The sequence below is a fragment of the Alosa alosa genome, chromosome 1 (assembly GCF_017589495.1).
Source record: "Alosa alosa isolate M-15738 ecotype Scorff River chromosome 1, AALO_Geno_1.1, whole genome shotgun sequence".
In the NCBI taxonomy this organism is placed as follows: domain Eukaryota; kingdom Metazoa; phylum Chordata; class Actinopteri; order Clupeiformes; family Clupeidae; genus Alosa; species Alosa alosa.
The window spans coordinates 24,518,245-24,535,157 of NC_063189.1; the positions used below are offsets into that span (position 1 = coordinate 24,518,245).

At 40.2% G+C, this 16,913-nt stretch overlaps 1 protein-coding gene across 2 annotated transcripts in view; it reads right to left on the bottom strand.

Moving 5' to 3' along the window:
* Positions 1–6,959: 6,959 nt before the first annotated feature.
* Positions 6,960–16,913, bottom strand: part of LOC125291527 (polyamine-transporting ATPase 13A3-like) — a 52,443-nt gene continuing 42,489 nt past the window's right edge. For both annotated transcript variants that reach the window (XM_048238265.1, XM_048238275.1), the window contains exons 28-35: positions 12,160–12,256; positions 11,985–12,057; positions 11,643–11,820; positions 10,625–10,806; positions 9,901–9,989; positions 9,233–9,313; positions 8,845–8,937; positions 6,960–8,125 (exon numbers count right to left, since the gene is read on the bottom strand). In XM_048238265.1, coding sequence (XP_048094222.1) covers positions 7,949–8,125; positions 8,845–8,937; positions 9,233–9,313; positions 9,901–9,989; positions 10,625–10,806; positions 11,643–11,820; positions 11,985–12,057; positions 12,160–12,256 — 970 coding nt within the window. In that variant the 3' untranslated portion in view covers positions 6,960–7,948. The remainder of the gene's footprint in view (positions 8,126–8,844; positions 8,938–9,232; positions 9,314–9,900; positions 9,990–10,624; positions 10,807–11,642; positions 11,821–11,984; positions 12,058–12,159; positions 12,257–16,913) is intronic.

The following is a 16,913-nucleotide window of genomic DNA, read 5'->3' on the forward strand; positions in this document are numbered from 1 at the left end:
GTCAATGGTAAATGCAGTCAACTGCAGTCTTCAGACTATTGTTATCAATTAGGCAATGACTTGTCCAATTCAAAACAACACTGCTATGTAGGGCCATCCACTGATTAATGCAAAGCTATAATAAAGTTATAAAGACATAATCCGTTCAGAACAAGTCAGGTTTAGGCAGAGACCCATCCCATCCCAACAGACACGTTGATGAGTTCTGGCAAGTGTCAGTCAGTCAGACAGACTGATCCTCTCCTTCGAGTCTGCAATAGGTTCTGCATGTTCTCCCAAACACAAGGCCTTTCCATTAACTCCTAACCTGCATTGGCATAATAAGACAAGGGGCCGAGCCCGTCCCTCCAACAAGCAGGCGAACAAATGCTTACACGACTGCTACTGTCCGCCCACTGAATCACTGAATTTATTAACCCTCCCCGAGCCCCATTCATACACATGCCCCCCAAAAAGCAAAAGGAGTGGAGACCCCAAAAAGGTCAGGACTGGGGAGGAGCGCAGCTTTGTGTCCATCTGCTGTGGCCCCACAACGCAACAGCCTTTTACCAGACCCCCTCAGCATTGGCCACATAATGGCCCAACACCCAAGAACACTGGCCACTGGACCAGAGACCCGAACGTGACTCAATACTTTGGCTTTTACACATGCTAATAGATGGTCAGTAGAGTTTCTGTGTCACTGGGGGCAATAAGCTAACGGCACAAAGGAGCAAAAGCGTGGGATGGGGAGTGTGTGTGGGGGGGAAAGGGGCAAATCTGGGTCTTCCTTTTGGGGGGGACATGAATGAGACCACAAAGTGAAGGTCAAAGTGCTCCAGTTAGCACAAGTTGCCTCCCCACACAAGAATCTTTTTTGTAATTTGAGCGCAGGACATATTGAGACAATTGGGCTCTTAGGGTATGCGTGAGGAAGCATTGGGAATGGTGACCTCACCCCTGAGTCATCAATCAGCGGCCTAAACAGCTCTTTCTCCAGCACAAAGACAAACATTTAAATGTAAGGTTGTATGAGTAAAATAAGCCGTGGGCAAGTGAAACAAACATGCTCCAGCACTGTGGCTACCACACAGAGCCAACAGGCAGTGATAAATATGTTCTAATTCAATGACACAGCTCAGGGGGCAGTCAAGTATAAATGGGTTGAGTAATCACTAACACCTTTTACCATATATGGTAGATAGGTGAACATGAAGGAGGTTGACTTTATTGATAATTGGTTGTCTTTTAAAAGTTTCACGGAAAAGGTGTGGCTTTGAAGGATATCATTACAGAGAATGTCCACATGTGTCGTCGTCACGCTGGCACATTCGTGCAGGCTGCCGACCCACCCTTGTTTACACATAAGGTCATGTGCATGGCAAATGATTTTAGCTTCATCCCTTCAAACATGTTGTCACACGACCCACTCTATTAGTGAACTTATTTGCATTATTAGGGCAGGGGCAGGGATGTAGTGGAGGCTAAACGCAAGTAAACTCAGTTTATCCACCTCTGAAATTTCAGAAATAGAGTTTATCCACCTCTTATTAGAGTTTATCCACCTTTCAAAAGAGTTTATTCACCAATTGCAACTTTTAACATTCAAAAATCACACTGTATTATCCACATTCACAATATGTACACTCTAGGAACCATTTAATACCACTGATATTGTTATAAACATTGGACAATAACCTCCACCATCATCAAACATGTTCTGAAAAATCCAATACCGCACGGTGCTATCCACCTCACAGAATTCATAGTTTACCCACCTCTTATTTTACCATTACATCCCTGGCTAGAGATCATTATTTTAAATAGATATTACGGTCAGTAGGTGGCGGTTTGGCTGGTTCTTATGAAGTAGGTTTTTACAGGAAGTACATGGATGACATTTAAAAAAAAAAAAAAACACAAAAAACACAAAAAACAATTCGTCCTCTTTGAAGTTTTCAAAAAATCGTCTGAGAAAACACCTTTGAATTGCAACCCTATACATTTGTTATATTGCATTGCCCAGGCAGTTGATTTTGGACTGCTGACTTTACTGCAGGCTTGTTCTGTTTACACTTATGAGCCACTCATTTTAATGGCATTGCATTACTGTTTTACATTTCAAAAGCATCTACAGTAACAGGCATACTCCACAGCTGTTTAACTGGAACAGAAGCTTTGATTTTGCCAAGGGACACAACTGCATGAATGTCAAGGTCCACTCCAGAGAAAAAAAATGATTAACTCAATTCAGATCTTTCATGATTAATAACAGGGTGCGTAATTAAATCATTGCAGACTGTGGGAAACCCAAATTTAGATGCGTCCCATGGGACATCTGGTAAGTGTTGCCTTCTGTATGGGCCACAGACTGAACAGTGAGGTTTCGATTTCCAATTTCTTTTCCTCAGGGGGAGAGTTCCATACAGGAAGACCATTAGGAATCTCTCTGTGCCATCAATGGCGTTTTACAGTGTCCAGTAACGGAGGCGTATCTGTACCGGTGTTTATTTGGGTCATATCTACTCCAGTACAGTGCCACCACCAGCGAGACTCTGCTGCAGTCCCTAGCAGAGCGAGAGTCCAGGGTGTGAATGCCTGCGCTAGTTAATCTAGGAGTTCCGTGGACTCTTATTGTCCGGCACCATCTGTTACATTAAGGCAGGAATGCGGAAAAGTCCTTGCTGAACCTTCCCCGATGCCCATGAAGGGGAGTTTCCCCCCGTTACTGGCCAAAAACAAGCGGGCTTTCTCTCCCCCATTTAGATGCTGTTTATCTATAGGATGATCTCGTGGACACATCAATTCATGACTCCGCTTTATCTCGTCATGAATATTCCTATAATCCCCAGGCCTGATCCCGGCCCCTCCATTCTCTGGCCGCCTGGACTGAAGCCCCCTCACTCATTCAGGTCCCCCCTTAAATCCCGCCATTCACGTCCCCCTGGCTCCTGATCTCCACATGAAATGATATCGCTCTCAGTAGTTCTACTTATGGACCTCTAAGCTCCCATATGCACACAGACACAGGCACGGCTAAAGCCTATAATTGATCTGTAATTGAAGTCTGAAACAGTGTGACTGCAGAATCCCCTTGGCTCTCTGTGCCAGCAGCACCCACTAAAAGGAGGAGAGGGTGGGGGTACGTGGGGGGGTGAATTCCATGAGGTGGAGATGGGCATCCCCAGCTCGGGGCTTAGCATATTACCACGCCTGAAAATACACTAGGGGCACTCAAGTTCATGGGCTTTAAAGACCAATTCAATCTTTGTAAAAGTTGGAATATTTACACTATGCTGCATTAAAATGTGATTAGGGTAGTCTGCTCAATCCTTATATAACGTCCTGGTAAATAGTAAGGATACCTAAGGTTTCATCAAGCCATTATTATAAACATTTAGAATTTTTTTAAAAATGCCAGCCCACATTAAAACTGGACAGGTAACAGGCATTCCCTAAGACACATTTGGCAACTAGACAGGATTAAAGGTGCTGTGTGGAGTTCCATAGGCCTCGAGTTGTCTTGAAAACAAGGCACTTTTCCATTGACCTGCATTATATTTACTACACGTGGTATAAAGTAATAACCAGGCCAACACTATCCAGTTTGCATGATCTGGGCAATTCAGAGCATAAGTGTTTCTGACATCGGTCAAAACTGTTGTGACTTCACAATCTGCTGATATATTTCTAGATCATATTCAAATGTTTTAAACTAATAAAAGACCTTTAAATTCCCCCCAACCGCATCAACAACTCGGATTACTGACTAATCTTAATAGTCACAATCACATTCTCTGATCATTCAACCCTACCATTTACACAGGCCTTAAAGCAAAGGACAATTCTGAGCCTGAAATTCTCAAACATTTTTGAAGATGTGATAGTATAGGCATATTGACTATTTTCAAATATTCGACAGCCCAGCCCAGCCCAGCCCAGCCCAGAACACTTTGATCCCTGATTACACTATTGAATAAGTTAGGAAGGGAAGATAATTTGATCTTCTCTGTGTGATAATACTGCACTCTGTATTATATTAAAATGCCACTGATGATATTGCACTTTACTTTTGATCCTGGTACGTCTGTCTGACGAGCTGTATAGTGCAAGATGGACTTCTGAAAGGATCAATACATATCTATCTATATTTACATTGTAATGACCATTGTTTAATAATAGCAATAACACATACTACTGCCTACTCAGTCTTATTCCAGTGCAAGGAATGAGTAGATGTCATAAAAATCTCAGACTAAATGCAATATTACAAGCCTAAGCTATGGGGCAAAAAGCCAACGACCATCCAAACGTCATCTTTTACTTTTGCATCACACCTCATCCGTAATTCCTAAAAGATGGCTAAACTTGTTGCATCTGTAAACTTTGAGACAGTCCTTTATTTTGTTTAGTGCAATATTTCATGGACATTCTTTGGTGGGATATCAGAGTGAGTTCCCACTACAGTAAATGGTTTGTAAGATTTTGGTGAGGTAAAAAGTGGCAATACACCATTAATTAAAGCACCACACTTTAAGCAATTGGCTTCATTTCGTTTTAATTGAATGTTAAAAACAAATTCATTTTTGTGTGACTTATTGTGTTACTGGATAACACTGTGAAGAGCTTCACATGATTGTCAATAAGTATTACAATTATTATAATAATGCTCTTTCTGAGTGTGTGTCTTAGGGCAGGGGTTCCCAAACTTTTCCTTGACAAGGCCCCCCAAATACCACTAGGTTCTGGCCAAGGACCCCTTGATGTGTTATTAAACCCATCGACAATACTACGGCAAATTTAAAAATACATTAAGCTAATCCTAATAATTATTTTAGCCACAAGCACTTTGTGATGGAGCATACAGTGTGTAAAATTACATTTGGGGCTTTCTGCTATATGAGAGCTATCACTCTACTATTATTCCCAGTCATTATCATGGAAAATAATGTTCATATATGCAACAAATTATTATAATGGCATTGTATAACAACCCTCATAGTAATGGGTATATACATTTTTCAAATGTATTTATTTGTTGCTTTTATTTTTCTTTCCAACTTGCTGAGGCCCCCGGCCCCCACTTTGAAAACCACTGTCTTAGGGCACCCAAACAGCCAGTGCCCCCTGGACACACATAACAAAGAATAGAAAGTAAAAAGTGGATGAGATTTGAGTAGTTTTCCATGATCACTGATCTATATCTTTTCTACAGATTATGTTACAGGATATTTTACTTTGCTGCCCCCTGGTGGTCAGATATGAGACATGTGATGGTGACACCATTCTGCTGGTGCATTCACAACTTTCAACATTCCTTACATCTATTCAATTAAGGCTCATAATAAGCTTTATCCATTACATGTAAATTTCAGATAATTAGTGAGATCCTTCACAGCAGCACATGGTAATTCAACAAGGTAATTTATTAATTTTCCTGCTCATTAAGTCCATTTGTAAACATTAATATGCTATCAGTTCTGTGTGTTAAACTGACAGCTGATCAGTGCTATTTATGGTCCACGTTTGTGGTCCATTTTCAAATACATGTGTGCATACAGTGAAACCAATGCAACAGTGTAGGTACAATGTGACTGTAGCTCTTTCATGAAATCATGCAAATTTCATATTATCAAATATTCCCCTGGTTGTCATGGATCTGAACAACGATAACATCAAAATAGAATTCCCTTTCAGCAGGTTTTCGCTTACAAAATCCAAATCACAGAAAAAAGAACATAATAGTGTTGTCTTTCTCTATTCATTAAAGAGGTGTAGTACCATTAACCATGTACCATCAACATGCTATACAGCTATGAGTATCATCTACACATAAAAACAACTAGCAGCTAAAATTCATGTACATATTACCAATGAAATTACATAGGCTATTCTGAGATTAAAAAGGAAGTAATAAGGAAATACAAAACCATGATCTCAATATTACAAATCAGGCCATGCACCTGACTACAATCACATTGAAATTAATTTGACAAAAACACTCTGCCCCATGTTTACTGTATGCATTAGTGTCACCACAGTTCATTGATCTGATACATGTCAGTAAATAGCTAACAGGCACTTACTTACACACCTCTAAGCATTGATATGGTTTGAAGGGATTTGATTAAAAAGAAGCACTTGATATTTGCCAGTAATTATTTTGTTTGCATAGGTCAAATGTCTTGTTTCACAGTTGTGATACACTATTCATGTTCACAGCTTGTAACTGGCATCTTTCTTGAGAGAAGAAAAAAAAACTGTTAACCCTGCTCTCCCCAACTGGTGCACAAGATTAGCTTTGCACTTCATGTGATGGGAAAGGCTGTTTCATATGGCTTAGTCTGAACTACTTCAGCATCATTATGCTGACAGTGTTACAGACTGATGCATCAGGAATCAGGTCACACCAATCCTATTTTTGTGGGATGAAAACTTTGACCTGTCTGATCTAATCAGTTCATCTTGTATTATTTCAGCAAACTTTACACTTTACTTTACTTTAAACGGATTAAACAAGAGCAATAAGACAACTGCAGACCCTCGCTGCAGAAACTGAAACTAAATTCCAGCGTCTGGACATGAGCACTCACACAGATAGACAGACGGATGGACCCGATTACAATGCCTTCCACCCCCTACCCCCACCTCTCCCCTTTTGGAGATACAGTATTCTTTTCATTCAGCAGTATCACAGAATCAAACCTCTGTGCAAGACAAAACTACCATAGTCCAGGTCAATAATCTGCATAGTGACACCATATCACAGTCATATCTGTTACTAAACAGCATACACCAACGTGACAGCCGTGGTCCACTGGTTAGCACTCTGGACTTGTAACCGGAGGGTTGCCGGTTCGAGCCCCGACCAGTGGGCCGCGGCTGAAGTGCCCTTGAGCAAGGCACCTAATCCCTCACTGCTCCCCAAGCGCCGCCGTTGTAGCAGGCAGCTCACTGCGCCGGGATTAGTGTGTGCTTCACCTCACTGTGTGTTCACTGTGTGCTGTTTGTGTTTCACTAATTCACCGATTGGGTTAAATGCAGAGACCAAATTTCCCTCACGGGATCAAAAAAGTATATATACTTATACGTAGCCAAAACAGTTTCCCTTTCCCCCATGTGTCTTCCCACTCACATTCTTTATCACACAGATACAGAGAAAGACAGAAAAAGAAGAGAAAGTGTTGATGAAGTCAGACAATTCATTCTACTTGATTACTGCAATAATCTTCTTCCACAGGAAGAGATGCAAAAGGCAATATGCATGATATAAAATGTCCTGATAAAGCAAAATGAATCTAAACAAATTCGGAACTTCAAACATCATGAACAATGATAAATGAAACCCTCACATCAGTAGAGTAATGACAGTAGTTTCAACATATTCGGTCTTAATTTCACTAAGAAAACCTGACAACTGTTCCATTTGTCCAATTTGTAATACAAAAAGTAGAGATGATGTAGCGTGTGTATCATGTTAAAATAGATAGGAAAATATAGAAACATAAAATAAACAAAAAGTCTTGTTTAAAAATTCTTGTCTTCTGGGACATCAAACTTACATATACGTGTCATTGGAGTTGCCAATGAACTGGCAAGTGAATCAACTGTCAATCTTTGACATACTGTATGAGAGTGGCCCTGATGTGTTACCGTGGTTCATCAGTCTCAGATCATTAAAGTGCAGTCAGACATCTAACAACAACCCGCTATATAAAGAATGACACCTGCGACACAAGCTGGGTTGGCACAGGGCTCTTAAGAAGAACTCTGCTAACCCCAACACTGATGATGAAGGAACCTGGCAGTGGAGCGTGCAGTACTTTGCTCCTAAGGTGTTTTGGGCGGATACATTCAGTGATGGGTTGGGGTAAATCGAAGACCTGTGTAAACATCTGGGCACACACATGCTGGTTCTCCCACGGTCTGGTCATCTAAGGCCGGATTTCAAAGACAAAGAAGTGATGGGTCAGAGGATGATGGAGTGATGGGGTGCCTTGCCATAGGTGCAGGTCTGGGGTCGAGGGGGCCAGTCCAGGTCGTCCTGTAGCTCCTGGGCCAGCTGGATGTAGCGCGTCTTAGGAGCATTCCTGTTCCGACAAAACAGCCAAGCAAGGAATCTGGACCCCCACCGGTCATTGCTTAGCTGGAGACGGGACAGAAACAGACAGTGCTGACTAGTACTCTAGTCAAACTACAAAGATTGAACATTTTCAGAAACGTGGTCCACAACACATAAAACAAAGGAGAGCCACATGAACAGTTCCACAGGACTGTTGGCGTATTCAAAGACGAGGGAACAATACATCCATACTGTATGATCACAATCACAACATGCTCATGGTGCAACAAGGTTGCAAACAAAAAATCTGAAACTTTATCCAGAAGTGGACTATGATAAGGTAAAAAAGTGCAGCATCACACAATATAATTCATATAATGAAAATCATTTTGTCATTCATTTTACAAAACTTCCACCATCATCCTTAGAGGAGCGGTATTCTATTCTATTCAACTATTTTCACATTCAGCAAAAGAGCAAGTTTAACATGCAAAAGCTGTCTAAAGGTTATGATACATGGGGCAAACTTTTGTGCAATGTTGCCAGGATATCATATGAGTGTTCTGATTGGATGATTGTGAAATTCATTAACATTCATTAATGTTTTCTAGATAAAAATGTGTTGCCTAATATTAATGGGAAAGTGCCCAAACAACACAAGTGCAAGGCAATTCTGCACAAGTTCCCCTGTATCATCACCCTGAGAATATGACTACTAATGAAAGCTGAAATATTTTAGTCAACAAACAAAAAAATGTAAATGAAGCAAAAGCAGGCAAATGAGAACAGCAGCATGAGCCAACCTGAGTGTTCTGAGTAGCTGGGGCCACCCCATCCTTTTCCAGCTTGTCTTGGCTGAATACAAGCCTCCATAAGATGATGTCTAGGACCAAAGTCTACGAAATATTGCAGTTGGCAGGAGGGAAACAAGATGGCTGCCGATCATACATAGTACAGGTGATTAAGTTATACAGTAAGGCATTTAGAATTTGAAGAGAAGCAATCGACGTTTCACAATCAGGTGGAAATTGATTGGTCTAGATATTTTGATGGTTTTGATTTGGATATTTAACAAGATAGCCAGAATCATTTGAAAATAGATTTATAAAGCAGGTATTGTTGAAGGTACATACAGTAGTGGTGCTAGAAGAAGACTTAGAACGTTATGTGTTTCAGACCAAGGCTGTTTACCTCCAAGACAAATGACACGACTGCATTAACCAAAATGATGATCACCATGGTAATTCGCCACTCATAAGGAACACAAACGATCTGCAAGAAGAAATACTTATATAATTAGAGCACCTAAAGCCCAATCTTGCAGTCTCCTACCTAACGATTTTAAGGAAATATTAATAGCAACTCAGTAATAGAATTGGAGTCAAGTGAAAAGGAAAATACATTTAGCATCAAATTGTGATCAAACAATGGATGCTGCTGGCTTTGTTTTAAGGTTGCAAATCCACAATAATCTATCCCAATAATCGAAGATTCAACTGTCTAGAAATCAATGCCTTTCCAGTTCCTCAGACAAACCATTGGGGGGGGAAATGGGTAAGTCTGTCAAGCCAAACAAAATCCTGTATTTTGATCACATATTTGGAAAAGGCCTAACTTTGCTTCTCTAGAACTTCTTATGATCAAATCAACCCTCAACATTAGCGACTACTGAAACACTATATGCCATTGATCACATGCAAATGTTGAATCCGACTTTTAAGGTCTATTTTACGTTTCTATATGGAATTACGGGTCTCTCTCCATTCATTTAGGCAGGTATCTGATCTTGTAAGACCAGAGTATCTGCCCTATAGGTATTTCCAAGATGGCCACATATAAGTATGTTTTTTTTTACCCACCTCCAGAAAGTTGTCAATCGCTGGAACAGGAAATAACATGATGAGGAAGAGGAAGATGTACAGGCTAATACAGGACAACACAAAAGGCCCTGGAGAAGAAATACACATACCAGTAACATATACAGTGCATTCAGTATTAATGATATTCTACAGAGAACAAGCTTCCTCAAGTCATTCTCTTCAAAGGCCACGCTTACTCTATCCTGTTATGTTAGAGGTACACATGTGGACATGTGGACTGCAAATGATTTAAACACACACACACAAGGATACAAGGAAGTTTATTGTCACATGCATATAGTTACTGGATGTAAGAAATGCAGTGAAATTATGTCTGGTGTCAGCCTATTTGTGCATTTATGGGGGGGGGGGCAAGGGCTGCATAAGAAAGGTGGGGGAGGATTGGGGGGGCACCAACAAGGAGCACCCAAAGGCAACAGGAGCAAAGAAAAATACCCTTACCAAGGAAGTAACCTTGGGCAGATCCACGGCTCAAGGGGCTAATGTATGTAGACAATGACAATGTGCTGTGTATGTAGGGGGGGCAGTGGGCACACACACATCGTACAACACCTGTACAACAGAGGTAGCACCTTGGCCTATAAAGCTGCTTCAACTACTTACTATATTCACATTACTTCAGTGGAGTGGTTCCAATATCAACATTTGAAAGAAACTGCAAAAACACTGGCACTATGAATGGTTGAAAAGAAGTGGTGCTTACAGTTTTTATAGCTGGGCTGTCTGAAGGGCTTCCCTTTAGAGTAGATGATGGCCACCACCAGGTACTGGAATGAGGAGATGTAGAACAGGGTGGTGTTCTCGTAGTTCCGGATGTTCTTGTGGTCTACGGGATGAGTTACGTTTGGATCGATGGAGAGTCCTACCCGAGATCTATTACAAGCACTGGACAGGAGACAAATCATGCCGAGACACAGAGAGAGAGAGAGAGAGAGAGAGAGAGAGAGAGAGAGAAAGAAAGAAAGAAAGAAAGAAAGAAAGAAAGAAAGAGAGAGAGATGAGAGATGAGAGAAAGAAAAAGACACTTGAGAAGGTATGCTTCAGTAGCTTTGGTGAACCCAGACATATCTGCGATCACATTTCAATTTGCTCTGCAGATCAGTCACAGCAATGTCCAAAATCACTGAAAACCCAGGAACCAATCACAACTGCTTGGGGGCGTGCTTGACAGGGGAGTATGGTTAGGAGTGACACAACCAATGGCTGTGCTGATGGTTGTATTTCTTTGAAATTAAGCAAACAGCTTTCATTGACAAGAAAGATGTGTTTGCTGTTCTACTGTTAAGATTCAGTAATAATTGAATGCACCAAATTAAGCTTAACTTCATTGTTGGTTAAGCCCCTTGGATATACAGTAGGAAGTGAAGGAAGCATTCCCAGACCCATTCTCTTTTGAGAATCAATCTTGTGATGGCCAGGCTTATGTTTCAGCATTTCCAGAATAAATAAAATACAAATAGACAATCACATTTTTTTCTTATTCAAATTCAATTAATAGATCATAGATAATAATAGAAATTAGACAATTTAACATTTCCTTACATTTAACGTTTTGTAAAACAAGTTTTAGAAAATCTTCAAAACCATCAACTGCCTTACGTCATACTACAGGCAGGCACTGTATTCACTTAGTTACTGGAGAGGTGTGCTACAGCCTCAGAGCTGCATTAATGCTCATGCACTAGCTGTTCTATGTGCTGTTAGCAGCCGGGCCCACTTACTCTGAGAGTGGCGTCCATTTCTCGTACCAGCTCTGGTGCTGCACCCAGACAAAGGCGGAGGCCTGGAAGCCGAGGCACACCAGGATCTGGGTGAGCACGGAGAAGAGCAGTGGGCCGGAGATGAGGCTAGAGGGGGGCCGCTGGGCCACCAGCTCCCTCCACGCAGGGTTAAGGCTCACTGCGGACGGCACCGCGCACACACAGATTAATCAATACCAATCACTAACACCAAAACAACACACACACACACACACCTAGACACAAAAACCACAATGAATCTACACATTTTCACATAAATAATTTGCAGAGTCAATTAATTAGAATTCCAGGAAGCCTGCTCACTTGTGAAGGCTATGATGAGAATGATAACCACATCAATGAAGAGGAACTGGAAGTCACCCAGGTTGCTCAGGATCTGGCCATGAGAGGGAAGAGCTCCAGTTAGACAACATCAGAAACACAAGGCCACAGGAGCTTTGAAGCTTTTAATGTCTGGTCTGGAGTGAGGAAGACTCACCGAGTAGAGAAGTGTGACACTGAGGTACTGGATCATGCTGTACAGGGCCATGAACTTAAACACACAGAAGGACGTGATGAGCGCAGCACGACCCTCCCTGTGGAGAGAAAAGCACATTTGAAATGGACACTCACTCACAACACACATTAAACATACACATTCTTATGGCAGAACTTTAAATCCCATTCAGTGCAATTATTTTATGATAATTGATAATGAGAATTCAATAACATTAGTTATTCACTGATTCTTGAGATAAGGGACAAAACATGTCCCCCATAAAAATGTTGCAATTTCCCTTAAAAAACAATAAATTATTTCATTTAAAAAGGCTTTAAAAGTTGGATATAAAAGACTTTTGTATGTTTAGACTTTTAGTTTTGGCTATATTTATATTATTTCATAAAATACCGGCACTGTACTATGAAAGCCCATGCAAATGAACTCGTCCTCCGCAGAAGTTACAGTATCAAACTGCAAAAATAAAGTGTTTTAAAATGGCCAAAATGCACAAATATGATTATGAGGTTAATTGGTTGGCTTAATAAAATATCACAAAATACTTAAAGTGAACATTGCATTATTTTATACATTAACAACAGCCTTTCAAAATCTGTCCTCAATTCATGTCAACTCCGTCAGATATTTTTCAAATTCGAAATAAATCAGGCATATTTTGGTCAGCTTTAACCCTGAGGAACCCCTTTGACTTCTTTCTGTTGATGGATGCAGCAGTCCAACACATGGTCTCGTAAGTGTTTTTAAAAAAAAAAAAATATTCAGCAAACAAGTTGAAATCCCTGTGGTCACAGCTTTTATGTGTCAACACTGTCTTCAAAGTAGAGCTGAATTCAATCAAGAAGTTTGAAGTAAAAGTTGGTATTTTGGTTTAGTTTAGTGGCAGCTGACAACTTAGGAAAATTAAGTTAAAAAAAAACATGTTGTTTTGTCAACTCCGTCAGACGTCAACTCTGTCTGACGGTGTTGACATGTAAGCTGACGGAGTGGAAAAGTGCTCCCAAATACTCATTAAGTAATGTATACAACTACATAACATGATAATATGATCTAAGTATGCATGTTGATTGACTTAAAACATCTTAATATACCCAAATGCCAAATAACTTATAATAATAATATTGTTTTTATCTGTACTCTAGGCAGACATGGCTAGACACAAATTGTCAGTGTAGGAGCAAAAACAAAGAATTAACAGTGACCCAGAAAGCAGAAGGGACAGTTAGACAGTAAACAGCAGTTAGAAAAGGAGAGACAGAGATGAAAGGACAGGTCCAAAACAAAAAAGTAAAACAAGTAGGAGAATTAGGACCCAGAGCAAAAAGGCACCGCAGAAAGTATAGATGGCTAAATGAAAGAGACACCCCACCAGAATGTCCTCTGGACCAGGCTGTTGAGGAGCCTACTTCAACCCAGCGTGCCTTTGCAGCTGAGAGAGAGAGGAGAAAAACCAGGAAAAGACATGCAAGGGAGATAAAAGCATTGAAAGAAAAGGTTAAGAAATTAACAAAAGGGCAACACAAACTAAGAAAGCAGGAAGGGCAGAAAAAGAAGGCTCAAATAGAAAAGTCAAATGTCAAACTAAAAGATAAAATGATTGTAGATTCTCCAGGAACAGAAACAGAGGATGATAACGGGAAGCCAACATCGGAACTCCAATCTTCTTTTCCACAAGAGCTGAGAAGGAATTATACAACTCATGTGGCACAGAAACGAGCCGTTGAAAAATCAGGTCACAGACAACTGGCATTACACTGCAAAAACTGCATATCTAATAAAATCTAACCAAGATTATTAATCTTATATCAAGATAAAAAACTAGTTTGTATTGTTTTCAGTATAAAGAGACTTACCTAGTGCTTTCTCATGAAATCATGACTTAATTTAAGAAATGTTTGACTTATTTTAAGACATCTCATCCTGAAAATAAGCAATTTTTTCTTCCAGTGGGTTAAGCAAATTTGTCCTAAAAGCAAGCCAATTTGTCTGCCAGTGTGTTAAGTAAATTTGTCTTGATAAGACTTCTTAAAATAAGTCAAAGTCTTCTAAAACTAGATGTACCGCATAGCGGTACAAAATATGACCGCCGCTCAGTCCTGTACATCTGTTCCGCGAAAATAAATCACACTTCAATTTGTCTCCATATTTTACTCCATCCCCCACTCTTGAAACTTTTGTGTATGCTTGTTTGGCATGCCTGAGTGTGTGTGTGCGGCTGCACAGAAAGTAGCCTACTGGTGCTGAAAAGGTGAAGAGATTGTAGAATAGCCAAAGAAGATGTAGCATTGTTATAAAACCTTTAAAATCTCTAAACAATCACAAGTAGGGCAGTTCATCACAGTTCATCCATTGCAACTGGATTGATGAAAGGTCACTTACACCTGTAGGCTACATTGTATTTGGGAAAAGCAAAAGGTATCAGCATAATGTTATTTATTTATTTATTTTTTTATTTTTTATGTATTTTTAAAAAAAAACATCTCTGTCAGTTCCATGCCGTTTTCAACAGCTATCAAAAACAAAGGTCATTTTTGGGTGGATGGATTTTTTGTGAATGTTTCTTCTTCTACATAAGATTTTAGTCATCTTTAGTTCATGTAATACTTTATTGTCAATGCACAAATTAAGTAACAGTAGTCTGAAACGTTATTGTTAATGCACAAATTAAGTAACAGTAGCCTAGTCTGAAACGAAATGCTGTTTTACATCTAACCAGTGGTGCAAATAACTGACATGTCCAAATGGGCCTTGATGAAATGCGTTAAGCTAGACTGTTCATACACATTTTAACGGGCCAAAGTTGAAGAGCTTTTGTCCGTTATTGTTAGTGCAAATATAGGCTGATTCATGTTCCCTTGCATTGTTTAACTGAGGTCCATGGCTAGTCTGGCTTTCATCAGACCAAGCTCAATCTTTTAAAAAAAAAAAAAATAAATAGCGGGCAGATCAGGCTGGGTTCACCCAGCCTAGTCCATAGGCACCCGATATTGTTTAATTTTCTGATTGAGATATACACGCTCTGGCTATTCTAAATGCAAAAATGCATCAGGGAGTTATGACAAAACGGTAACTAACAAACTAGATTCTAATAGAAAGCTGTTAGCTTCCCTAAGCTACAGGTAGGATTATAAGGTAGGCCTATTTACAACATAAATTGTGAATAGGCTATGCTGGCGACACACAAATAAAATCTCCTTTGGAAACCAATGGCTTCGCCTTACAGTATCAAAGCCCCGGACTTAAACGGTCATATCGTGGCGAAAAGTTGTAATAACATTCACGCAGCTCCATGAGTCAAGGAAAGCGTGAATGAAGTAGCCACTTCTAAATGGGACCCACTACACAGTAGCTTAAGGTGTTTTGCTAAAGCAGCCATAATGAAATGAAGGTGTCATTGTTTGGATACTTCACACACGTGCTTTTAGTTTCACAGACTACAACTACCAAGCTGTAATCAAAGCACATCGATTCCGCTCTCACACCCTGCACGCGCTTAAAACAAAATAAACAGGCGTCTCAGTCTCCACGCATGTATAGGCAAAACTGTATCAGACCGGTGTAACGTTGGTAAATCTTCCATTGCACAGAATGATTTTGTAGCACGTGCAATAAATGACAGTCGAAAGATACAAACAGTGCTGCTATACATTTGCTTGGTATAACCGCATTTATAGTTTTCTACAAATGCAATAAATCAAATGCCTCCATCACTCAACCAACGCTAACGGTAACATTACCTAGGTCCTTATTGATATTACAAGATTAACGTTACCTGCAGTAAAACCAAGCATGTCCGATAAACATCCTCAGATTTATTTCGCTTCAAGAAGAAATGGGAATTACACTTCATGTGAACATCGTCCCTATCCTTATTAGATGTTAAGCTGCGGTAAATTACAGTCCTTGTATGAAGCGTCCATTGTTTTTTTCCAACCCACTTTTAACTTCCAACAAAATTACATCTCACTGCAACGATCGCCATCTAGTGGACAAACGACTACTTCTCGCCAATACTGAAAATGCAGCCATGATGATGATGATGAATATTTATTTTGGCTTTCTTTTAATCCTACTGAATTTGTAATTATGTATCGGCCGTTCTAATACCGATAGTATGTGGGTGCCTGTGTGTGTGCATGTGTATATGTGTGCACCGCCATTTACAGGCCAATGAGTGTACAGTCACTAAATGTACACATAACCTAATTTTTAGACCCCCATGGATGAAATTCTACTGAAACTTGGCATACCCCGAGAATGCCAGGTCAATCATACACATAAAATTTGGTGCAGTTTTGAACATCTTAACTGAAGATAGGGGCAATTAAAGCAGAATAATATTGCATTTTCATTTTTTACCGGGGGGTGGGTGTGCAAATCACAAATGAGTGATTATGAGCCAGGTTGATGTGGGCCCTTGAGACCAACATACCATAAAAGATTCTTCATCCTCAGTGCCACGGTTCAGGTAGTTATTTAGGAAAAACTGTTTTTTTTTTTCTGCGGTTCAGTTCAGGGGCCCAGCACGGGGGTTGGTGGTGGAAATGAAATTTTTTCGTAAAAAAGTCTAGTGGGGCTACATACCCACCAAATTTCATGTACCCGGTGGTTCGGTGTCCCGGGTATCAATGACCAAAAATTCAGGGAGTAGATGACGGAAAAATTCTTGAATTGTGTGCATGTGTGCGTGTACAAATTTATGTTTATGTGTGTGGGTGTGTGTGTGTATGTGCGTG